Genomic DNA, 26,117 nt, shown 5'->3' with positions numbered 1-26,117 from the left:
AGAGAGATTTAGAGATGAAGCACAAAACCGCAGCTCTCAAGCTCACTCAAAGATTTCTCTCCAAAGATTTGAAATGGGAGAGGCAAGAGATGTGTGTGAGAGAGGGAGGTGTTTCTTGGGTTAGAAATGGAGTTCAAATCGTGCTCACTGCTATGGGGAGAGAGGTAGGAGGTAGTATATATAGTTGGAGCTCAAAACTAGCCGTTGGGCCGATTTTTCTGTTTGAGGGCGGTTGAGCCTCCCCCTAGGGCGGTTGAGCCTCCCCTGGCAGGCCTGGCAGCCTGTCTGCCAGTCTGACTGGCAGACTGACGCGCAGACTGACCGCAGACTGGTCAAAGTTGACCAACACCGGTTGAACCGCCCAGGGGGGGCGGTTGAACCGCCCCTGACACCTCTGGCGACCTGTTTGCCAGTCTGACTTGCAGACTGTTGGTCAGAGGTCAGAGGGGTCAGAGACCAGCTGAACTGCCCCTCAGGACCAGTTCAACTGGTCTTGACCAGAGAGTTTAGGAGAGAAAACCCCAGCTCAACTGCCCGGAGGCAAGTTCAGCTGGTGTATGGTCAAAGAGGTTCACAGCTGAAGTTGAGTTCAGCTGAAGTTGAGAAAGCTCAACTCAGCTGAAGTTCAGCTCAGCTGAAAAGCTCAGCTGCAGCTGAAGAAGCTCAACTCAGCTGAAGTCAAGTTCAGCTGGAAAGCTCAGCTGCAGTTGAAGAAGTTCAGCTGCTTTTCAGCAAGAACACTCTAGGTTTCTCAACCCTAACCACGGTCAACCATAGAACGTTAAAGAGATTTTTGCTTTTCAAAAATAGCTTTTGAATAGAGAGGTTTGAGCTTTGGCAAACACCAACCTTCTTTTTGGATCCCCCTTTATAGTACGACGATTCCTATACTCAAGTTAAATAAAATATAATGAAGTAAACTCCTTGAGTCATTGGTGTCTCATGTGTGATTTCTCCATGGAATTGCTTCATAAGGATCACAAACATCTTTGTCTCACCTTTTGAAGCAAACACAAATCAAACCCTGTGACTTGTACCATATCACCTTATATGAGTTCAAATCATGGCTTCAAGTCACCTTACTGATGCATCAACATGTTATAACTCTTCATAGCTGATTAGTTCATCGACTTAGTGCAAGTACTCTCTTCTTCACTTTAGCCATGGTACCTCGGTCTACAAGCCGTCACTTGGCCTTCACCTTCGCTTAGTTCCTCGAAGCCCTTTCCTTGCTATCTTCACCCTATCAAGCCATTCTTGAGTCACATCATATTGAGCATCCATTGAGAGAATCATTTCTTCATTATTGTGAACCTTGCTTGAATGTCTTCTAGATATAACTGTCAAGATCAATCAAGCTCTAGTTTGATTCTCATAGAAGCATATATGGACTGACAGTAATATGGTCAAGCCAATTCACGATTCCTCATATCTTATTCTCTTTGGCTTGACCAATCCTCTAAATCACTTTGTCCTCTATTCTGGTCATATGTATGTAGTGATTTCTCAGGTCTTGTCCATATATTCAAACCAATATAGAGATCATATTATATCCATTTGCATTGTCTCATTGGTTATTTAACCTCGTGTTGAACCTTTGTTCACTGATCATTATACACTATTCAAGTATGTTCATCGTACTGAATTTCCTGTTCAACACTTAGCAAACTCGTTAGACCTTTAAATGTGTTGTTATCCAAATCACCAAAACTCACAAAAGGGATGAATGCACTTTCACTATGTGCAAGCTTGAAATGTGTTTTCCTCCATCATTTTTTGATATGCAAGTACACCTAATCATACATCTCGTGGATCAGATAAAAATATTAGGGCCACTATATTTACATCATATGTTTCAGTTGGAGCGATACCTGGGAGTATTAAAAGGTTATGTGCGAAATCGCGCTCACCCAGAGGGTTCAATCATGGAGGGATACACTACAGAAGAAGTGATTGAGAGCTGTATAGATTACATCAGTGACGGAACAATGATAGGTGTGCCTGTACCTAAACATGAGGGTAAACTATGTGGGAGAGGGAGAATGGGCAAGAAAACTTTTCGCGTTGAGGATTACAAGCTAGTACATTGTGCTCATGGTAGTGTACTACAACATCTCACGATAGCCGAGCCTTACATAGAGGAACACCTGAATGAGCTTCGTAAAGAAAATCAGAACCGCACAGAGGACTGGATCATGAGGGAGCACAAACATCGTTTCAGCGAATGGTTAATGGACAAAACATCCCACTACACGACGGTTGATCTTTAGCGACCCTTATTAGGGACCGACAGTTGGTCGCTAAAAGTTATGGACTGACGGTTGGTCGCTAAATGCGTTTATAGCGACTGTCTGTGGGTCGCTAAAAGTCTAAAAATTTAACGACTTATGGTAGGTCGCTATAGAGGTAAAGGTGTGACTGATGGTGGGTCGCTATAGGGGTACGTGATTTTTGTGTTTCTTATTTACTCACCAAAGCCCATCTAAAGGCCTACTAAACAAACGAAATCCTATTCTAGCCCACACTACGCCTCTAACCCTAGGCCAACCGGCCATGCCCAGGCCCCCACCCGCCAGGCCGCCAGGCGGCGAGGCGCGGCGCCCATCTCCATCTCTCCCTACTCAGCCTCTCCTGCACGCCGCCGCCCATGGTACCAAACTCGACCGCCAAAGCCCCTGGCCGAGCTCCCCCATGGCGTCTCCCCCAACCATGGTGCTCTCTGCTCCTCCACGGCGCTGAGCTCCACCAGCCGCTGCTCTTGAACGCTAGCGCCAACCTCATCTTTGCTCCTCTCTCCCGCATCTCTGCAGGTCGCCCAGGTCGTGGCCTCGCCGGATCCCGCGCGCTCCTGTGTCGTGGCGTTGTCCCCATGTTTTCTCCGCGCCAGCGCGCCACCGGCTCTACTTGAGCTCCTCCCTCGCCGTAGCTCACAGGTCGCCACCCCATGGCTGCTGCTCCTCTCTCCCTCATCTCTGCAACTCGGCGCCTCCTCTACTCCTCCACCTGCAGTTCGCCCCATGTTCTGGACGCCAACCCTCCATCCCCCTACCCTCCAGCCATGGACGCCCTAGCTCCCTTTTGTTGCTCGCTAGGGACCAGCTCGGTGCCCTCTCCTCACTTGAAGCCGGCAACAACGCCTTGGTAGTGGTCGAGCAGCACGTCGTCGGCTCCGTGGGTTTTTTGGGCAGCCCGGTTGCGGTGTCGTCAAACCCCGGTGAGACCTCACTGTCCCTGCATGCCTGGTGTTTGATGTAATGTCAAACCGCTTAATTTTATAGATAAGTTTAACATTGGATTGTTCTGACTTCTTGCACTGATCTGCCATGAATCCTGAAATGTAGTCCCATGTGTGCCATATTTCCTCCATGCATGATTATTAAGTCTGTGTTCTTGAAGTTTCCAATCTCACACGCATGATTAATGTGTTCTTGAAATACCGATGAAGTTGTGTAAAAAGTCTTTACTACGATTGAGTTACACCCTTAGTTAAATAGGGACTTTATTTTGGAGCAATGAATATTGATCAGCACATTCCCTTAGTATGTTGCTACCTGCAATTTTTTTCTTACAACCTGAGAAGCGGCATGTTTACTACAAGGTATCATCTTCACTTGTTTGCATTACACGCCCATTTTCATTATCCCTCTTTTCTCTTTTCTGTGATAATAATGGAATTAATGGCACTCTTTCTCAGCTTGCAGTTCAACAGTTGAATTTCATCGAGTCCCAGCCAGTTTGATTATATGAACCAGAGGCAAGCCAGGATGCCCTAGGTGTGGATCTCTGTTAGGCTGTGAAGCCTTTTTTATCATAAAGTCACTGCCTTCTCCATTCTTGTTTGCCTATATTTTTGTGAGATATAGCCTGCCCGAGAGAGGGAGTTTTTAAAAGCGGTATGAAAATCTGAACTTTGCTGCAGCCTGCAGTGTATATATTTGTAGATTTTCGTAATCAATGCTTTTCCGATGGTGTACTACTCTATTTTCTAGGTTTTGGATCGTATGTGCTTAATATTATTTGGGCACACAACACAGTTCACTAAGTGTATCTATATTTTTTATTCCTGATGTTTTCGTCCAAGAAGATGCACTCTGACTGTATTAAACCAATCTTCTGAAGTGTACACAGTTGATTTTACTTCCAAAGCATAACTGAGTATATGTTTCCTCTAGGTACATAAATGTGTTTCTGGTGGAGGTAAAGTTCTAATTCCAACGTTTGCTCTGGGAAGAGCTCAGGTATTGTAGTTCTCTTAATTCTACTTTATGAGACAAAGTGATGGTTAAGTGTGATAACTATATATGACTTAAATGAGCAAGTTTCCCTGAGAAGTACCATTCTGAGGGCACACTGTTCGAAGGTTTCATAATTTGTGATGACTTGTTCCACTTTTTAAAAAAATCAGTAGAGTTGTCTGGACAGCTAACCTCTTGACTGCTTATGTTTGATTTGTATTTGATATGTGCTTTTAATTATTTATTAACTAGCAGTAGACTCCTAATTCCATGCTTGGTTAATTACTCTGAACTTAAACTAGCTAAATATAGCTTATGCAAGTTCTTAGACTGGCACATATCACTTGCATCCACTGCCTGTAGCCCTGTACATGCAAAAATTCGTGTTAGTAGTATGTAATGGCCCTAGCTACAACTGCAAATAGTACAAGGGATAGCAGTAGAGAAAACAAATGCGGTGAGAATGAGAATCAAGGTAAGTTGGCTTGCAAGCTTCTATGCAAGTGTTTCCTGTATCCATAACTCTGCAAAAGTTTTGGCTAGGATAGGAATCAAAGGGAGAGCTAATTCTTCCATTGACTTGCTAGTTTGGTGGTACTCCCAACAGAAACTAAATTGCAAGGTAATGAACTTAACTTTATATATTCCGTTTTGTGGTACTCCCAACAGAATCTAAAATTGCAAGGTAATTGCAAGTGTTCTTTGCTAATCCTCTTGACTGGTGGGATAACAGGACAAATAAGGTTAGACTGGGATTGTTCAAAGTTATAACCACTTGTCATTTACATGGTAACAGTTTACCTCGCATCTGAATAATAAACCTTCCTTTTGAGCGCATTCTAATTAGCAAACATAAAAAAACAGAGAACACATGAGAACTCAAGAACTAAATAAAAAAAGTTCAAATATTTACTGAGGGAGAGGGATATATGGTCAGTAGAGTGGGTGAATATTGAGACGGAAATAATAAACAGCCAAATGAGTTATGAAAGGTATTATTGTTTTTCTAGTGATTTAATGCAGACGGAAATAATAAACAACCAAATGAGTTATGAAAGGTATTATTGTTTTTCTAGTGATTTAATGCATATTTTGTGTGTCTTTTTATCATGATCCATATGACGTTTAATCTGAGTAACATGTTACTTGCACGATTTTTTCTGATGATTGATACTTATATGACTGACTATTCACCCTTTAAAATTATTGCAGTTTACCAGGATACATATTTTTGTAATTGTTTGTGACATGTTAGTCTTTTGTTTAACCTATGTTCATCCATAGGGTTCTGCAAAACATCCTTTTGTGAAATGATCCTCGACCGTCAATTCTTTTAAATGTTCCCTAGTAAAATGATTTATTCTTGATGGTTCAAAAGTTTCCCTATTCCTTGGATGTATCATATGCATCGGGGATGTCATATTGAAGAATCAGTATAATAATATGGACTATTTGGAGGGGTCTTTAAATGAGCTTGGAAGTTGGTGCATAAGGCTGCAACACCGTCTAGTGAGGTAGATAAGGCATCAAAACTGTATTTTTATTTGCAAATGTAGCAACAATATACTAATTTGATGTACTTTTTTCTAGGGTGTTTTGGACAAAGAAAACTTGTACCTTAAAACAGGAGGATACAAGAAGCTGGAGTGGTTGTCTGAAGGCTTTTGAACTGCTTGAAGCATTAGTGTAGCTTTGGTGCTTTTGTGACTGATCAACTCTGGAGCAGCTAGAGTGATGTAGTTGTGGGCTTTTGAACAATAGCTGGAGTGATATGAAATATTAGTGATGTAGTTGTGGGCTTTTGAACTGCTTCAAGCTGGAGTGATGTCGTTGTGGTGCTTTTGTGACTGATCATCTCTGGAGCTTTTGTGAATGATCTAGCTAGCTATCTGTAAATGATCTAGTCGTGAATGATATTATAATTGTGATGCTTTTGTGAATATATAATTGTGGTGCTTTTGTGTTTATGTGATGGATCTATGGCTATGGTATACTGATTAACTGTGTATATCTTTATGATTTGTGTATAAAAATCAGTGATTTGTGCTGCTTAATTAAATGTATATTATTATTATTAACAACTGTAAAAGGGCGACTTTCTGTTAGTTGCTAAATGTATAGTATGACGACTTACGGTTGGTTGCTAAATCTATAGTACAGCAACCCACGATTGGTCGCTAAATGTACAATATTAGCAACAGACGGTCGGTCGCTAAAAAGATGTCGGTCGCTAAAGCCTTTAGCGACGGCACTTACAGCGACCATCCTTATGGGTCGCTAAAAGTTTTTAGCGACCAACCGTAGGTCGCTGAAGGCCGTTTTAGCAACCAACCGTAGGTCGCTGTAAGTGAACCGTCGTGTAGTGTTCGGAGACTCTTCGGATGAGAAAACAATGAAGAATTTGGCTTCTGGGCCATCGTGTTTTGTGACATCATGGCAAGCATATGACATCAATGGGTACACATTCTACACTAAATCAAAAGACATGAAAAGTGTTGCACAAAATAGCGGTGTTCGTATCGATGCTTTTGACCTACATGGACAGAAGACCACATATTTTGGATTCATAGAGGAAATATGGGAACTTGATTATGGCCCAAGCATGAAAATACCCTTATTTAAGTGCCAATGGGTACAACATCCCGTGGGGGTGATAGTGGATAACTACGGACTCACACTGGTAGACTTAAAGAAAGTAGGATATAAAGATGACCCGTGGGTTCTCGCCGAATGTGTTGCACAAGTGTTCTATGTACTCGATCCAGCAGATGAGAAGATGCATGTAGTTATTTCTGGAAAGCAAAAAATTGTTGGAGTTGAGAATGTGGGAGACCAAGATGAGGAATACAATAAGTATGAAGAGATGTTCGTCTTTAACGGTCCAGAGAGAATCAAGCGTGTGGAAAAGAAAATTGATAAGAACTTAAAGCCATACATGCGGAAAAATGGTAGTTCATGAAAAATTGTATGAATCAAATTGTATTTGTTATCATGTATGATCGACTATGAATTGTGGTTGCCAATTAATTTAAAATCTCTCTAGTTATCTATGTGTGCTATTATAATTCATTTAAATTGTATTTGCATATTATTGTTAAAAATTAAATATTAATTCATTTAAATTGTATTTGCATATTTCTGTTAAAAATTAAAATTATTTTCATATTTAAATTGTATTTTCATATTTTTACAATCATAGACGGTTTTGTCTTAGGGTCCGCTTGTGAAAATGATAGAGCACCACAGGCGGTCCTAAACAAAAACCGCTTGTGATACTATTACATCACAGGCGTACTGAACCGCCTGGGACATCACAGGCGGTTTTCTAACCGAACCGCCTGTGATGTAAAAATCCTACCGCTTGTATAGAGCCAAATTGTACTAGTGTGCCTATCTTGTAATCCGTTGCCCCCTCCTTGACATATAAAAGGAGGGGTGAGGGACCCTGCATAGATCATCAGATCATAATGTAAACAATAGCAGCAAACATGACATAGGGTGTTATGGCACGCATAGAGCTCAAACATGTATAAATATTTGTGTCTTATTGTGCCTTTACCTTTATCTTTCGATTGCGCGACCTACCCTATAGATTCACTGTCCAATAATCTACGATAGAAAGATTGTAGTATGATAGATGACATGTTTGTTTCAATAGTGTGTGTTTATATTGTGTGGCATTTTATGTATTAGATTAGTTATAAGCTAGTTGATTGATTGCCTCTACTCCCTCTGGTGTAAGGTATGTGTCATTTTGGCTTCTCGATGAATAGTTTTTTTTACTTTGACTAAATATGTATAAAAATTATTAATATTTACAATACATAATTACTACATTAGATAGATGATTAAATCCATTTTTTATAACAAACTTATTTGGAGGTACAGATATTTTTTATAAACTAGTCAAATTTAAGATACTGTCAAGATGAAGTGATGAAGTGTAGGACTGAAACGTGGACGAAGGGCGAACCGCTGAGCCTGCGATACAATCGCATTAGGATGAAAACGGTTTTGGATTTTTTCAGAATTTCGGAAACTGTTTTCGATTTTTTTATCAGAATTATCGGTATCGATATTTTTCGGAAACAATATCATTTATCGGAATTTTGATTCGGAATCGGTGCGGCGTTTTATGTTACCAATTTTAATCGGAATTTACCGGATGCAAGTTTCAGAATTTTCCGAAAATAATAAAGAAATCGGTCCAACATTACATTACTTACAGCCTAGCTCGACCGTGACTCGGGAAGCCCATGAGGCCATGGCCCATGACCGGTGGCCAACTGTTCCATGACTGAGTCCCGTGAACGTGATTATGTGACTGAGCACAAATAGAGAGTTAAATAGTAGCTCATATCATCATGGTATATTGAAACGGTAGCAACTTACGAACACTTAACTAGTGGGGCTACAGTATGGGAAATAGCTTATGGTTGAACGTTTGACAAACAACGACACATCGTAGAAAACAGCAATTAGCTAGGGGGCTGAATGCTGACCGTCAACGATAGTGGCTTCTCTCGCTAGTCTCTCGCCCACGCAGCGCAGCCATGGAGCTAGGGTTCCGACGGGTGGCGGCTACAGTAGAGCAAGCTGCAGGGTCCGTCGGTGGGCGGCGACCGCGGCACCCAGCAGAGTCGAACGTGCGGACGCTCCCATTCCCAGGTCCAGTTCCAGCCTCTCTCAACTCTCATCCGGTCGTCCATGGCTGACTCGTCGTCTTCGTCCTAGCTGAATCGCCGTCGTGCCTTGCAAGCCGTGCGTCGGCATCACGCCCTCGCCCTCCCCTCTCGCCCTCCCAAAAACGCCGCAGCGTCGTGGCCTCCCAGATCGGCGACGGCATCAACAGAGATAGAGTCGTACAGACAGGCACCACGTATAAACTATAAACTACTGAACTAGCAACTATTTGCTTTGCTCTCTATATGAATATAGTCTCTGTATGAATATTGAATTTGTTAGCACCGGTGATCTCTCCCAGGTGGCCTCAGCGTATGAATATGCTAGTTTCTACCATGTAAATTGCGAGTGACTATGATACAGTTAGTGAGCCTATTATATTGGGATGTTTTCATATTGCTTTGGTTACCGATAGTATTTTAAATTTCGACAGTTAGCGATATACTTTCTGTGCCAAACTTTTATTTTCGATGTTTTCGAAATATTGATATCTGTCTGGAGTTACTATTTTCGATTTTATTTTTGATAAAAAAATACGAGAGCAGAACGATTTTAGCGTTTACAAATCCGACTGTTCTCATCCTACATACGCAGGACGTATCGGACTCGGATCCTGCATTGTGAATTTAGGAAGCGAAAATATCTTGGGAGCCGCCGCCGCCGCCGCCGCTCTCGTGGTGGTTCAGGACTTCAAAAGGTACTAGGTGAGTGCCCATGCGTTGCAACGGGAACATATATCACGATAATTGAACCATGATGTCGATGCTATATCATGAATCACATATGATGTCATTGCATCATGATTAGATTGTCCTTTCTAAGTGCACCATGGACCACTATGTTACGCTACAAAAGCCAGAGTCCACCAACTGCATACCATTCCATATAGTGGTCCTATGAAGCAAAGTGGGCCGGTGCTCTTCTTTCATCTTCAGGTCTGCAGTAGAATGGATCCCCAATTAACGAAAAGAAACAACCAAAATGCAATTATAGGGGGGAGGGGAGATTAAACTTCACTTGCCCATTGTCATGATCAGAGAACGAAAATAGTCCTCCAAGATTGGTCATCATTTAAATAATGGTCTTATTTAAATACAATCTACCTATGCTTGAAATGTCAGGAGACAATAGTGTGTAGATCTCAGGGCTAAACTCCCCATGGCGCTGCTGACAGACTTTAATGGTACTATTAGTCCAATACCTCACAATAGTTGATATTGTTAGTTTTGGTACCGTGACTCGGTTCTAGTAATGCTATTTTCGTCGAAACATTTCCTTTACATAACCTTTACATAAGCAAAGTTGTTAGCACCTAACAGACAACGACAGCAAAACCCAGACAGCTGCTGGGTCTGACCTGCAGCTGGTCATGTGAGTGTATGGTCTAGATGACTATTCACCTTTGCTCTCATTCTCAGCCTCGTCTATGCCTTCACATTGTTTCTTCTACACGTTCTGCATTTACCTCATCAAAATATTTGATCATTTATTCCTACTTGGATGATGACATGTGATTGTGAAATATTTATCCTGGTGAGGCAACCGTTTCAAGTTCCCTTTGTGCCAAATGCTGAAGTAGCCTTTATGTAAAAGCAGGGGCATCTGTTATCGCAATTTGTCTCTTGTAAAAAATCTATCATCCTGCTGGTAGTGAGTTTGAGCACTGGTTTGCTATAACAAACCCGTTTAATGTTTCACTTGTTTTGATAGGATCTAACAACACCAAAATTAATAGTTTCTTCACCAAAGAAAGGGTTCTGTAGGAATAATCCCCAACCATGTAACTGAGGAACTACGAGAGGCAGGTTACCTTGATAAAGGGATCAGTAGAATAGTCCACCACTTGAACTATTATCCTGTCCTTCGACCACTGCAGCTCACATGCTGCCGCTAACAGCTTATGCACCTAAGAGCCCATACCACACATGGAAAAGCGCACCTCATCAAAATAATATTTGATCTCACAAAGTAACAAGAGGAATAACAATCCATGGATGAATAGTTAACATATTCCTATACGATTTTAGCGACTTTTTTGTGGTGGCCTGTTCTCACCTCCAGCTCGTTATACATGGGCATCTGGACCAGGACCATAGGGAAGTGGGCGCTCCTCTTCTCCCCGTCGAGCCGTCGAGGAGCTTCCACTTGAACCTCCGCTCGGGCCTCCACCCAATGGCCTTGACACATAGACTAACGACGTTGTTGTACACGACCTCGTATAGGCCGCCCACGCCCACGCCCACGCCGCCACTTGCATCACCAGCACACACCGCGTACAGGTCGCCGCTGCCGAGGACGTGCCGTGGTGGCCCCTGTTGCCGATGATGGTGTCGGCGGTGTAGAAGAGGCCGAGCTGGTCGACGCCCACGCGCTTCCGCTCTGAGGAAAGCGCGCAGGGCAGGCGGAACTCGGCAGCGAACAGCAACGTCTCGCGCACGGTCAGTATCCTGCTCACATACACGGAGATGGCGTGCAGGTGCCGGCCCTGCAGCGGCTCCCTGTTCAGCGTGACCCCGCCACCGTGGAGGCTGTCCCGCCCCGAGCTCGCGGCGTGTGGACGCCTACAATGAGTACTTAATTAGTTGTAAAGATAATGTGATTATAAAGTTTCAAAGGATAGCGCATAACAATGTATATATTTTTAGACGTGGAGGTTGCTGTTGTAGCATCTACAGCATCAAGTCAAAACGTAATACGCACAATCCTGAGACAAAATATAACATGCAGCATACAATCCACGAAGGTAGAAAGTAATTATAACACTATCATTATACCTTTGAAAATTAACTTTTTTACGAAATCTTTGAAAATTAACTTAAAGAATACTTAGCGATGAATTCTGTAATATTCTTGTCCGAACTCCCTCCATTCTGCATAGCTGCCTTGGCCTTTTGCATCCACATAGTGGCACTCTTCCTATACTTATCCTTACTATCACCATCCATGACATCCTTGATGCACCTTTCCACCTTGTCCCTCGTCACCAAGCCTTTCTCATCCTTGCGCACCCGGACACCCAAGCCCCACATGCTCTCCATATATTTTGATATGGTCGGCTAGTCTGCCCAGTGTGGTATTGCCACCATTGGCACACCATTAACAATTGCTTCCAATGTTGAGTTCCATCCGCAATGTGTGAAGAAACAACCTGCATAGTAAGAGTATCCAACTAAATTTTACATTTCTTACCGGGTTGTCTCATTTCCTACGGTTATACGTAGAATAATAACCATTTGCCATACCTGTAGCTTTATGTGCTAGAACTTCCAGCTGGGGGCACTAAGAAACAATAAGGCCACGTTCCTTGCACTTGTCACGGAGTTCATTGGACAACTTATGTTCTTCGTTTGACCTCACAACCCAAATGAATGGTTTGCCAGAATTGTACAATCCATTGCCAAGCTCCTCTAACTGTGCTTCATCATAATCAGAGACAGTACCATAGGATACAAGAACAACAGAACACGGAAGCTGTTTGTCGAGCCAAGCCAGACATGACTCACTGCTGTTGAAGAGGTTGAAACCGTAAGTCTTGTTCAACGGCAAACAGTCATCATCAAGATAAAATGATGGCAATGTTGGGCCTATTGTCTTTGCATGCCATGTTAGGGCCATATAATCTGCCTCCTGCTCAAATAATTAACATTGCAAATGCGTCAAAAAGAAAAGCTTATGATGGTGAAGTGGAATCGAATAATCACAACAGACACACCAACCATAGATTATTTAGTGAATAAACGTGATTGTGGATGAACGATGACGAAGTGTATGCAACGTCGAAGTTCATTTGGGCAAAACAACAAACAGGTGCCGGCCGTGGTAACGGTGACCTCACCTTGGGTTCGATCTCGTGGAATGAGTTGACGAGCACGTCGGCGGCGTCCTCTAGCCCCTCAAATTGCCGTAGTGATGCCCGAAGGAACACAGGGCACCAGTCTGGCTTTGCTGCGAACGACGGAACGTCATCGGGGCGAGCTCGACACCCAACAGCCCGCGTGCAAACAGCTCTTCCCCGTTCACCACCGGCAGTGCCAGCCGTCCTGCCCACACCTCCCCGTAGACGACGTCGACGGCGCATGGCTGCGATAGGAACGCCGCTGCCGCCAGCCGTTGATGGTGTCGGCAGCGTAGAAGAGGCCGAGCTGGTCGACGCGCGCGCGCTTCCGCTCTGAGGAAAGCGCGCAGGGCAGGCAGAACTCAGCGGCGAACAGCAGCGTCTCGCGCACGGTCAGCATCCCGCTCACATACACGGAGATGGCGTGCAGGCGCCGGCCCTGCAGCGGCTCCCTGTTCAGCGTGACCCCGCCGCCGTGGAGGCTGTCCCGCCCCGAGCTCGCGGCGGATGCGACGCAGAGGAGGCGGGCGGCTGGTGGGGGTGGGGAGGGGGCGGTCGCGTTTGGATGTCACGTGGAGAGGGCGAGCGGTTTCAACGATGGGAATAGACAGGAATGGCAGAAATGGTAGGCGGCGGCGGCAGGATGGAGAGCGCTATCGCGACCGACTGGAGGCAGAACACCGCGCGTGTGGACGCCTACAATGAGTACTTAATTAGTTGTAAAGATTTGACGATCTCTAAGAGCGGGCCAGGTGTTGGCACCTTGTCCGGCGGCCCTGGGAGGAGACACCTGGCTCGCCTCTGGAAAACTAGACGAGTCGTTGAACAGAATATGAGCCGAGCCCTGGTATTAGCTGGCTCCCTCGTACTTTTTAGCTCGCATTCTGTAGCAAGTGCTACTCCACTAGGCGCACACGGCAGGTCCACCAGAGGAGGAAGCATTCATTCATTCCCTTCTTTTTTCTTTTTTTGAAAATTCATAGGAAGCATTTGTTTGAAGGCTATGGTTGTTTGGTTTGCTGTCTAAAACGTCAGAACTTACCTAAAATTAGTCACTTGAATTCAAGAACTGAGCTTAGACAAAAAAAAAGCTAGATAAATTATGATGTCCTTATACAGAAAGGTAACCGTGTCTTTGGTATTGCTTCCTCCTCCTATCGGAAGTACCAACACATTCTACAACTTGACTTACAATGGAGTATATGAAAATACACTATTATCTTATACACAAAGAGTTATATGATACCAGTATTGAGTTTAAGCTTAATACTCGTATCAATAAAATGAAACCATATTGGGTTTTGTTGTAACACAATTACATTATGCGGATCTATATCTTAAATAAATTACAAGGTTTGACTCTTTATGTGCATGCATGCAATAGCTTACAGTAAACAAAACAAAGAGAGCACAAATCGGTATTCTATGGACTAATGTGGATTTTAAAAGGCTAAGACAAAACTTGTCTATAAAATTTTAAAGCTAGATTTTTTTGGTGACAATGTTCTATTAAGCTTGTCAAATGTCAAATATTTTTAATAGAAATTTTGCTTCAATGCAAAACACATATTTGTTTACTTATAGATACATCGTAACTCTAGTTTTATAATATTCCGTGCATTGACATAGTTAAATATCGAGTTCCACGATTTCCTTTATGAACCCATCAATTAGAAGAACCAAGCGTTCAGTAAGGAATAAGAAATTAGTCTAGAACTCTCACTAGAATGAAAAGAAAAGGAAGAACTAGTCAAGCATATGACTCGGTCAGTATTTAAGCGTGTAATCTTTAAAGAATATCAGAGGCGCTGGAAGAGATTGGAAAACACCGTGATGCCCCTGGCCGGTGTGCTGCATGTTTATATATGGGCAATAACAACCATTGCCGTGGTTTACATTTGGATAATCATGAGTCTGTTTCAGATAATAACGCAGAGTTGGTTACACGAGATAAACTCTAATACAACCGACTATATGAGATAAGATTGATATACTAACTCTGCGTTATCTGTTACAGGCGCTTTGCTTTACACGCCCCCTCAATCACAACTTTCTCAAGTTGAGATTGTATTTAAAGTTTTCTAATTTCTTCACTGTAAGAGCTTTGGTAAAACCATCTGCAATTTGATCTCCTCTGGGAACATAGTCAATGTCCAGTAATTTCCTGGCGACACGCTCCCTGACAAAATGATAATCCACCTCAATGTGTTTTGTTCTGGCATGAAAGACAGGATTAAATGATAAATACTTGGCACCCATATTGTCTACCCAAAGTTTTGCGACTGAGGGGCTTGAAACTTTCAGTTCATTCAAGAGAGTTTGAATCCACATGATCTCAGCTGTGGCATTAGCTAGAGCTTTATATTCTGCTTCAGTGCTGGATCGAGATACTGTAGCTTGCTTCTTTGCATTCCATGACACTAAATTATTTCCAAGAAAGATAGCAAAACCTCCTGTGGATCTCCTGTCATCGAGGCATCCTGCCCAGTCTGCATCTGAAAATCCGCTCACTAGAAAGGAGGAAGATTTGCACAAGCTTAGCCCAAGACTAATACTAGATTTAACATATCTCAAAATTCTTTTTACTGCTGTCCAGTGAGATGTGGTTGGAGCATGTAGAAATTGGCACACTTTGTTTACTGGAAATGCAATATCTGGTCTTGTCAAGGTCAAATACTGCAGGGCCCCAACTACACTTCGATACTGAGTAGCATCATTTGGCCCAAGCAGAGAACCTTCATGAAGATGTAATTTTTCACTTGTGGATAACGGAGTACTCTCAGGTTTACAATTCGCCATGTTTGTCCTCCGTAGTAAATCAGTTGCATATTTTTCCTGTGTTAACAGTATACCGTTTTGTGTCTTGTTTACCTCTATACCAAGGAAGTAGTGAAGATTCCCTAAGTCCTTTAGAGCAAACTCTTCCTGCAGATTTTTCAGTAGTGCTGAAACAGCTTCTTGCTTTGAGCTTGCCACAATTATGTCATCTACATATATAAGGATAAACATAGACACATCTTTGCTATTATAGAAAAATAGGGAAGTGTCGGCCTTGGAACTTCTAAAACCAAGATCAAAAAGTTTCTTACTCAACCTTGCATACCAGGCCCGAGGAGCTTGTTTTAGACCATAAAGAGCTTTGTCTAGTTTGCAAACATAATTTGGCTTCTCTTTGTCCTCATATCCAGGAGGTTGTTTCATGTACACTTCCTCTTCAAGGATTCCATGAAGAAAAGCATTTTGCACATCCAATTGACGAAGAGACCACCCCCTAGAGATAGCAATAGAGAGAACAATCCTGATAGTAGTTGGCTTGACCACAGGGCTAAAAGTGTCCTCATAATCAATACCATACCTTTGTTTAAATCCTTTTGCAACCAGGCGAGCTTTATATCTATCTAAGCTTCCATCTTGTTTTCTTTTAATTTTATAAACCCATTTACAGTCAATTATATTCCTGCCTTTTTGAGGTGGAACTAAGTGCCAGGTTCTATTCTTTTCTAGTGCCATAAATTCAGCATCCATAGCATTTTTTCAGTTTTTATTACTCAAGGCGTCTTCTAAGTTTCGTGGTTCACCAGAAGTTGTAAGAAAATTGTACTTGATAGTGCCATCAGTATAAACTTTGGGCTTACGGATTCCATGTTGGAGACGTGTACTCGGGCGTCGCTGTTCCATATGATGCGACTGCTGTTAGTCCCCCCCGGGTGCAGAGGATCCAAGAGGTGGGGCGTCCGTGGCTGCAGGCGGATCGTGTATGGCGCTCTCATCCAACTGCATGGCGGGCAGGGCAGCATCGTCAACAGGAGCTGGCATAGGTGACTCGGCCTCAGTACTTGGGCCGGAAGCATCATTTGACCTGGCTGTGTCCTGCACAGGTGGAGAGCTCAAAGCACATGGATTAGTAGTGTTAGTAGAACATGTAGGCACATGATTATCCACATGTTGGCCCCCATAACCGGTGATAATATCAGAATGTTGAAGGGATGGAGGAAGAAGGGAAATTTCTTGTTGGAGACGACGACCAGCATTGGGGCGGAGAGAGGAGAAGGGAAAAATTGTTTCATCAAAGATGACATCCCTTGAAATATAGACTCGTCCTGAAGAAAGATCAAGACATTTGAAACCTTTGTGAAAATTACTGTATCCTAGAAAGACACATTGACGGGAGCGGAATTGAAGCTTATGAGAATTATAGGGACGAAGGTTAGGCCAGCAAGCACAACCAAAAATGCGCAAGAAAGAGTAATTTGGTTTTTGGTGAAAAAGACGCTCCAAAGGTGTTTCATAATTTATGGTTTTGCTAGGAGTACGGTTGATCAAATAAACAGCTGCAAGGAAGGCGTCATCCCAGTATTTCAGGGGCATAGAAGCATGAGCAAGAAGGGCTAGACCAACTTCAACAATATGGCGGTGTTTTCTCTCCGCTGACCCATTCTGTTGATGTGCATAAGGACAGGAGATATGATGGCTAATTCCAACTTTAGCAAAGAAGGAATGAAGTTTTTGATATTCTCCGCCCCAATCGGTTTGCATGGTTATTATTTTGCGATCGAAAAGACGCTCAACGAGAGTCTGAAATTCAACAAACTTTTGAAAGACTTCGGATTTGAATTTGAGAGGATAAATCCAAGTAAATTTACTATAATCATCGATAAAACTGACATAATATTTATTGCCTCCTATAGAGTTGGGTGCATGACCCCAAACATCAGAGAAAACGAGTTCTAAGGGATGACTCGACACATGACTTGACTTGGGATAAGGTAACTGATGACTCTTAGCCTTTTGACAGGCGTCACAAACAGACTGTTTATTCTTCTCACTAGAACAAGGGAGATTAAAACGACGAATAACTTTTTCTACTATAGGAACAGAGGGATGACCTAGACGACTATGCCATTTTTCAATAGATGGTCTAGTGGCTCCATATGCTTGCTTGGATGATGTCAATGGCAAAGGATAGAGCCCTTTGTGGCAGCGTCCTTTAAGCAGAGGTCTCTTCGTGGCCTGATCCTTGATCACAAAGAAATTGGGATGAAATTCAAGAAAGGCTGAGTTATCGGTGGCTAGTTTATGAACTGAGACAAGATTCTTTGTAACTTGAGGAACATAAAGAATGTTATTGAGTTTAAGATCACGGTTATGAGTTGGAACAGTTGAATAACCAATGCGACTAATGTTCATACCTGCACCACTTGCCGTGTGGATCTGATCATGGCCTCTGTATTGGTCATGTACTGCTAGCCTCTCAAGATCTCCGGTGATGTGATCTGTGGCTCCAGTATCTACATACCAGTTTGAGTCTGCTCCATATGATGTGGCTGCTGTCCCTGCATATTTTTCATTGGGAACAAAATTTTCGTCAAAGCGATGCCAACACTTCATTACCAGATGTCCTCTTTTGCCACAGAGCTGGCACTTGGGCCTGCTGTCTTGTTGTGGAGCGTTTCTGTTGCCGATGCCAATCTGGCGAGACTGAGATCCGCCACGTCCTCGGCCTCTAGAATCTCTACTTCCTCCACCACGGTTGCCGCCTCTTCCTCGGGAACTTCCTCTTCCACGGGTGGCAGCGTTGACGGAGTAGGAGTCTGACTCGCGTAGGAGATCCAGCCGTTGCTCATAACTGAGCAGTTGGGAGTACACCTCCCCAATGGTGAGCGGATCAGCTCGCGCGACGAGGGAGGTGATGACCGGATTGTAGTCGTAGTCGAGGCCGGTGATGATGTACGAAATGAGCTCGTCGTCGTCGATCGGCTTGCCGGAGTTTGCCATCTCATCTCCCAGGGCCCTCATCTTGCCGACATATTCAGCAATTGTGAGGTCCCCTTTCTTGGTGGTGGCGAGGGCGATTCTTGTGTTGATGGAGCGTGCCTTGGTCATGGAGGAGTAAATTGTTTCGATGACCTTCCAGGTTTCTGTGGCAGTTTTGCATGCCGCTACCTGGGTGAGGGCTTCCTTGGTCATGGATGACAGCAAGAATCCTAGGACCTGTTGGTCTGTGGTCTTCCAGTCCTCCCATGCCGAATTGGGAACGTCGACGTCCTTGTCCTTGATGGTGGTCGCCGGAGCTGCAGCAGCACCCGTGAGGTAACCCTCCAGGCGCACACCCCTGACGACGGCTAGGACTTGCATCTTCCAGAGTTGATAGTTCCCCTTGGCCAGTTTCTCAGAAACAGCTTGACCGACGAGGGGATTGATAATTGCAGCAGTGCTCGACATGATGATTCTCTGGTGGATTTTGGTGTTTATGGATTGGCTCTGATTACCATAAAGAATATCAGAGGCGCTGGAAGAGATTGGAAAACACCGTGATGCCCGTGGCCGGTGTGCTGCATGTTTATATATGGGCAATAACAACCATTGCCGTGGTTTACATTTGGATAATCATGAGTCTGTTTCAGATAATAACACAGAGTTGGTTACACGAGATAAACTCTAATACAACCGACTATATAAGATAAGATTGATATACTAACTCTGCGTTATCTGTTACATGCGCTTTGCTTTACAATCTTCACCTTTATATTCACCAATACGTCAGACACAAAAGGTCTATTTGGTTGACTTTTCTGCTCATGCAACTGCACCCGCGGATACGTGAAGCATCCTTGTTTGATTAGGCTCGCATGATTCTTAAGCCCACGGAGCCAGGCCCGTGGGAAACGCTCGTCGCGGAGCCGATGCATAGTCGAGATGCCTTTTCACTTTAATCGTCGAACTGATTTTATATATGTGTTCTTGACATTTTCAAACAGAACTAGACTATACATGATATATATATTTAAAACTTTAAAAATTATGTGCTTAAAATTAAGACTATTTCTACTATTTTAAAGCATTTCTTTCTACGGTCCACAGTCCTGTGGCGCTATGCCGCTATCCATCGTCGACAAGGTCAAAGTGAGTGTTTAAATACACTAGAGTTAATAGTTAGCTACTAAAATTACCTAAAGACATCCAAACAGTTTAGCTAATAGTTTAATTATCATATACATTTAGGTATTTGTTAGCTAGCTAATTTTATAAATAACTTTTAGTCAACTAGCTATTAACTCTAGTACATTTAAACACTCCCTGCTATCCATGAGTCTATCAGCATAAAGTGATCAATGCTTTGATTGTGCTTAACGTATTCTTTTAATTTGTCTATATGATACGTGCATCATATGTTCACTATTTTTTATGGGTATTATATATGATTGTGTGATGTCGTAGCGCACGAGCATTGTACTGGTTAACCTATAATTAATATCTATTAGATAATTTTAACATATATTTAGTGCCTATTAATAGATTTTAAATTTATTTAATAATTTTCTAACTCATGCAACATGTATTTATGTAAGCAACCAAATATTATCTCTCACAACAAAGGCTAGACATATACAGACAATCGAACATAAGATATTGCATGTGCTCATCTAAGCCAGTCAGAACCAAGCTTATTAGATATATACGAGCCAACATATAGTCCCAAAGAGAATGTAGAGTATCAAGTACGGTTTAAATCTTAGACCTTGTTTAGAACCCTAGTTAATAGTTAGTTAGTTAGTTAATAAATTATTAGCTGGGTTGAGCCAGCTAATAAACTAATTATTCGTTGTGAAGTAGCTAACAATGTGGTATTAGTTGATGATGTTTAGAACCTAACAACTAAATTTTAGTAGCTAATTATTAGTTTTAAAAGTTCGAAACAAGAGTGCTGGTAGATATAGCGGCGTGGGATCTAGCGTGCCTCTTGTCTACATCTCTCGCTCTATCTTGATTCTACAATCTTGTCAGTCATGTATAATCTGTTCTTGTTACACGATGCAAGTGTATGAAAAGCTTTTATGTTGGATTGAGATTTTCTAATTTTTAATATTTTTTCGACTGTTTACAAAGTATAATTGATTAAATTTAAAATTGTTTAATTCCGAATATGAGATATTTATTTATTTTAGGATGCCACTACTACGCACACCGCGCTGCGCTGTGTACGCAGCACGTGGACGCGAAGCCTTGCCGAAAGTTTTCCCTACGCGTTCGCAAGAGCTCGTAACCATCACGGCCTCCGCTTCTCCATTCGATCCCATATAAGCCTCCGCCACCCACAGAGCCACGCGTCGAACGGAACCCAGAGGAACAGAGCAGACGACGCGAGGCGATTTCTGCGGGTTTGCTTGCTCCATCTGTAGACCTTAGGCCGCCGCCGGGCGACCGTGCGCGTGCGGTGCTCACGCCCCACCCCGCTCAGGTGCGATGCGTTCGATGCCTTCATGTAGTAATCTTCGTAAGCTTGTTGCTTGATAGGTGGTTCCCCGTATCGATCGTCTGTTTTTGTGATGCCGCGAGGGATTGGGAAGCCCCGCTCGATCTCAGTTCTCCGCGCAGCAAAGCAGTCACGCGAGGACGCGCCAGTCCGCCGGATATCGCAGGACGCCGCATCCCGTGCAGATTGTTGTGCCTGACTAGTCCTCGCAAGATTTTGCGATTTCTGGACCTGCATGGGTTGTTTTTGTATTGGTCTTATCTTTTGTTCTGAAATACGCATGTGGTTGCTTTCGATGATGATGATGATGAAGAAACATGTGGAATACTGTATCGTGATACAGAGTGCTATGCTCTTTTCAGGTTTATTTATAATATTTGTGTATCTAGGTTAGTGTTTACATGGCTTGAGTAGTGAAGTAGATTTATTTGGTCACGGAGATGAGCTTTGTTAGAATAGCCTCGCTTGTCCTTTTCGGTGTAGGCCCTTTACTTTCCTAGTTAGTCTCACTATCTTGTTGGTTCTCACCCCTCGCACCTTGGCCCGGAGTGAGGTGGTGATCTTTGTACGGGTCGATTTTTTTCCTCTCTTAATATAGAGATACATAACTCTCCTGCAAATTCGGTAAAAAAAGTGAAGTAGATTTATAGTATCTGTATTACGTCGCTGGCTTAGTGAAACAGAAAAACCCTGAAAATGGTCAGTTCGTTATGTTATATGTTAGGATGGGTGTTTAAGTTAAGATATGATGCACTTTGGATGTTGGAATTAAATGAAGTGTCCTTCTGGAATCTCCTGATTCCTTTTTTTCTTTATGTGAACCATCATGTTCTCCAATTTGCAGAAAAGTGTGTTTAGTAATCTTGTACACATGTAGAGCTATTTCGTTTCACATTACCATATATGTTCTCTCTAATCGAGCGATAATATGCAGTGCACTTATGTTCCAATCTGCAACCGACTCAAAGATTTTGCTATGATGCTTGGCGCACGAAGAATTTCATTTCACATGTTATGATTGTTTCCTATAATGAAATAAATTTTTCTTTGTTTATTTTATTTCTGTTTTCACATAGAGCAAAACCAAAAAAATGAATTAAAGCAAATGTGTTAAGCATATAGTATGTAATCATAAAATATTCATAGATCAGATTTTAAATTAGTCATTACTCTTAGCTTGTCGCATTGACTAGTGCAGACTTCTTGACTGGGTTTTCCTTCAATTTCTCTGTTTTTGGCTTTTCCAACTTACTATGCATTTAGCATGTTGCAGCCTTTCATATATGGGATAGTTTGCCATTGTTTAATCAGTTTTAACTTGTATTTCCACCTATGTATTGCATGTTCGCATCAGCTGGCACATTGTTAATTATGTTTTCTTTGGGACGCCGATCTGGATTTAAAGATGAAAGTATGCTATATTGTGTTCTTCAAACACGCATTAGTGTTTTTTCAACTAGAAAAACCCCTGTATGGTCTATGCCGATTAAGTTATTATTTTTCTTTGGAATAGGTCTGGTAATAGTTGTTTTAGTGACAATTTTACTATTGGGTTGATGTAATAGTTTTCTGACTTTGCTAACTGCCCCATAGGTGAAGGCACTTCAAGATGGGCGAGGTACACGAAGCTGACAAGAACATTGAGATCTGGAGGGTGAAGAAGTTAATCAAGGCACTTGATGCTGCAAGGGGCAATGGCACTAGCATGATTTCTCTGATCATGCCACCTCGTGATCAGATTGCACGCGTCACTAAGATGCTGGGTGATGAGTACGGAACTGCCTCAAACATCAAGAGCAGAGTCAACAGACAGTCTGTGTTGGCTGCCATAACCTCGGCTCAACAGAGGTTGAAGCTTTACAGTCGAGTTCCCCCCAATGGTTTGGTGCTCTATACTGGTACCATTGTCACCGATGATGGCAAGGAGAAGAAGGTTACCTTTGACTTCGAGCCATTTAGGCCCATTAATGCTTCCCTGTATCTCTGTGACAACAAGTTCCACACTGAGTCCCTGAACGAGCTTCTGACGTCTGATGACAAGTTTGGTTTCATAATCATCGATGGCAATGGTACACTGTATGGTACACTGAGCGGAAACAGCAGGGAGGTTCTGTACAAGTTCAGTGTTGATCTTCCAAAGAAGCATGGGCGAGGAGGGCAATCAGCAGTCCGCTTTGCCCGCCTGCGCATGGAGAGGCGACACAATTACCTGCGCAAGGTTGCTGAGCTTGCGACACAATACTTCATCAATCCTGGCACCAACCAGCCGAACATCGTTGGGCTTATTCTTGCCGGTTCTGCTGACTTCAAGAGCGAGCTGGGTAAATCTGAGATGTTCGATCCACGCCTTCAGGCCAAAGTAGTGAAGATGATTGACGTGTCTTATGGTGGGGACAGCGGCTTCAACCAAGCCATCGAGATGTCTGCCGAGGTTCTTTCTGATGTTAAGTTTGTCCAAGAAAAGAAGCTGATCGGGAAGTACTTCGAGGAGATAAGCCAAGACACAGGGAAGTACGTCCTTGGCATCCAGGACACCATCACAGCCCTGGAAATGGGCGCGGTAGAGATCCTGATCGTGTGGGAAAACCTTGATGTCAGGCGTTATGAGCTCAAGAACAGTGCCACAGGAGAGACAGTCGTGAAGTACCTGAACCCAGCTCAGGAGGCTGACCAGAGCAACTTCACTGACGAGGCGACATCCGGAGATCTGGAGGTCATTGACAACACGCAGCTGCTGGAGTGGTTCGCGGAGAACTACCACCAGTTCGGCTGCACGCTGGAGTTCGTCACCAACAAGTCACAGGAAGGTTCTCAGTTCTGCCGGGGATTCGGCGGGATTGGTGGGATCCTTCGCTACCCAGCCGACGTCAGTGCCTACCAGGACGGTGACTTGTCTGATGGGGAGTATGATGAAGACTTGGAATAGCAATCAACCAGAACTCAAATGAATCCGGTCCGGGAGGAGCCTGCGCTGGCCCGGGCCGTGCCGGGGGGGGGAACCCTGAAACTTCCAAACGATCGGTGCAAGGAGACCATGGTCAGTAGTGTCGCCGAGAAGAGTTTAAAGTTTTTCTTCTTGATGTTGAAACTGTGTTTCCGTTTCTTTCTCTAACTGACGCTCTCATCTTTTACTTGCATTGCAGGTGGAGGATCTGTAGGGAAGGAGGCTTGAGCAACTTATATAGGATATATATATGGAAGCTTGTCAAGCTGGTGAGTGGTGACTTTGGAGACGGTGTTTTGCTCTGTTGATCCGAGCTTGCAGTCTGGTGCTACTAGGAATCAGCCGTGGACGCTGCCTTCTGTTGGTCAGGAGAGCCTATAATCGATCAACTAGCATCCTATTAGTATTGGGTTGGTGCCAGTAGTATGGTGAATAAAATACCTGGAGGACTCCCGAGGTTGCACGTTCGCTTTATGACGTGCGTGATATCTATGATTGTGAAAATGTCTGTGACCTGTCATTTCTTATAATCCATTCTCTCGTTGTTGTGGATTGAGGCAATATTTTGTGGATGTCATTGGGTAGTAACTTCTCGCAGAGCAAGTGCAGTAGGATGATGTGTGAAAGAGGAACAGAGAGAGAAGAAAAGCCAGATGTTAATGAACAGACTTGACATTTTGTAAGAAAAAGAGGTGGATCTAATAAGAGTACGGAAGTGGGTCTAGTAATAAAAGTCAATAAAATAGCCAACCTATTATATATACTACAATAATATGGTTACGTATAAGAGCGTCTAAGTATACTCCAACAGTATATTAAATCAATGTCATATTTTAAAATATAGAACTCAACTAATAAAAAATAGCTCCAACGTTGTCTATTTACAATTTTTTAATTAAAAACAACATTGCCTAAAAATATAAACACCATAAAACGACCTAAATATACTACACTACCCTTATTTTCTATATTATCTTCTAATAATGTAATTTATTTTCTAAAATACATACTTTAGGACTTAATTGTAGCTCAATTTATTTGTATTGCCCTAAACACTTAGATGTATTATTTTAATTTTTAAGGGCATTATTGTAAGACAACTTGTTGGAGATGCTAAGGATATATTAATGGCAATTGCAAATATTAATTGTAGTTTAATTATAAAATCATTAAATTTTAGTGTGTATCACGTCATATGTTTGAATAATAATTATGAATATTAAATATAGTCTGGTTATAAAACTAATTACTTAAATGGAGACTAAACTACGAGATAAACTTAATACATGTTTAGCAAATATTTATTATAGCATCGCATAGATGAATCATATATACTAGTTAGGTTAATATATTCGACTTGCAGTTAAGTTCTCATATGAATAATTAATTTTGTAACTATACTATATTTAATATTTCTAACTAGCATCTAAACATAACACGTAATATAACTTGGTGGAAGTATTGGAACGCCTCCTATAATTAAAGCTTTTAGACTAGCTTCAATGGCTCCCGCGAGCAGCCCCTCTCTCTATCACTGTGCCTAGGGGTGGAAACGAGCCGAGCCGAGCTCGATTCAGCTCGCTCATGCAACGAGCTGAGCTCGGCTCGCCCATGTGACGAGTTTGGAAAAGCGGCTCGGCTCAGCTCGCTCCTGGCTCGCAAGCCAGCTCGCCGAGCCAACGAGCTTAGACATAAACGTAAATTTACTCTCTAAATTATAATATAAAGTCTTTAAAATATTTTAAATTAGTAAAATAGATATATTACTTATATAATATAGAAAATATATTGATTTTGTATAGTAATCTCAAATAACATATTAGTTGTCTACTCAATACTAATATTATATGTTAATTAGAATTTTATATAATAAATTGTTGTTGGGTCGAGGCACGAGCCAGCTCGCGAGTTGCAGCGAGTCGAGCCGAGCTGACTCGCTCTTTTCACGAGCCACAAAAACAGGCTCGACTCGGGCTCGTTCTGAGCGTCAAGCCGGTCTGAGTCGAGCCAAGCTACTGTAAGCCCGAACCAGTTGGTCGAGATCGAGCTTTTTTCAGTCCTAACCGTGCCCTATGTAGGGGCTACAATGGCCCTCCAAACTCTGTTCCCTCTTCCCAACTCGCTACCTCACGGGAATTCTCTCTCTTCCCATCTGTGGAGTTCCTC

General features: G+C 42.7%; 1 protein-coding gene, 1 long non-coding RNA gene, 1 other non-coding gene and 1 pseudogene across 9 annotated transcripts; 2 read left to right on the top strand and 2 right to left on the bottom strand.

Moving 5' to 3' along the window:
* Nucleotides 1–2,511: 2,511 nt before the first annotated feature.
* Nucleotides 2,512–6,221, top strand: LOC103630193 (uncharacterized). 5 transcript variants are annotated; one of them, XR_002262871.3, is made up of 5 exons: nucleotides 2,535–2,650; nucleotides 2,811–3,214; nucleotides 3,695–3,773; nucleotides 4,173–5,749; nucleotides 5,826–6,207. It is a non-coding gene; the product is annotated as an uncharacterized lncRNA (long non-coding RNA). The 5 variants fall into 5 exon arrangements; XR_002262869.3 differs by having other exon boundaries at nucleotides 2,549–2,712; XR_002262868.3 differs by having other exon boundaries at nucleotides 2,512–3,214; nucleotides 5,826–6,221.
* A 2,481-nt stretch (nucleotides 6,222–8,702) lies between these two features.
* LOC100281195 (eukaryotic peptide chain release factor subunit 1-1) lies at nucleotides 8,703–24,514 on the top strand. 2 transcript variants are annotated; one of them, XM_035959560.1, is made up of 4 exons: nucleotides 8,703–8,903; nucleotides 9,513–9,622; nucleotides 22,601–24,044; nucleotides 24,151–24,514. In XM_035959560.1, the coding sequence occupies exon 3, from the start codon at nucleotides 22,617–22,619 to the stop codon at nucleotides 23,931–23,933; it is 1,317 nt and encodes a 438-aa protein (XP_035815453.1). In that variant the 5' UTR covers nucleotides 8,703–8,903; nucleotides 9,513–9,622; nucleotides 22,601–22,616; the 3' UTR covers nucleotides 23,934–24,044; nucleotides 24,151–24,514. The 2 variants fall into 2 exon arrangements, with proteins under 2 accessions (XP_035815453.1, NP_001147586.2); NM_001154114.2 differs by lacking the exons at nucleotides 8,703–8,903; nucleotides 9,513–9,622 and adding an exon at nucleotides 20,736–20,992 and having other exon boundaries at nucleotides 24,151–24,251.
* On the bottom strand, nucleotides 9,625–13,442 carry LOC100383544 (UDP-glycosyltransferase superfamily pseudogene; annotated as a pseudogene). Its single transcript, NR_159470.1, has 5 exons — nucleotides 12,754–13,442; nucleotides 12,161–12,545; nucleotides 10,974–12,066; nucleotides 10,729–10,824; nucleotides 9,625–9,855 (listed from the first exon to the last, which is right to left on the bottom strand). The product of NR_159470.1 is annotated as a UDP-glycosyltransferase superfamily pseudogene (transcript).
* On the bottom strand, nucleotides 18,372–18,510 carry LOC111589613 (small nucleolar RNA Z247). The gene has a single exon (XR_004850971.1). It is a non-coding gene; the product is annotated as a small nucleolar RNA Z247 (small nucleolar RNA).
* Nucleotides 24,515–26,117: the final 1,603 nt, after the last annotated feature.

Source organism: Zea mays, chromosome 6 (genome assembly GCF_902167145.1).
Source record: "Zea mays cultivar B73 chromosome 6, Zm-B73-REFERENCE-NAM-5.0, whole genome shotgun sequence".
Classification (NCBI taxonomy): Eukaryota; Viridiplantae; Streptophyta; class Magnoliopsida; order Poales; family Poaceae; genus Zea; species Zea mays.
This window is presented reverse-complemented; position numbering and strand designations above follow the sequence as displayed.

Excerpts from the sequence above, each read along its gene's own strand:
- LOC100281195 (XM_035959560.1), top strand. The coding sequence starts at position 22,617 with ATGGGCGAGGTACACGAAGCTGACAAGAACATTGAGATCTGGAGGGTG.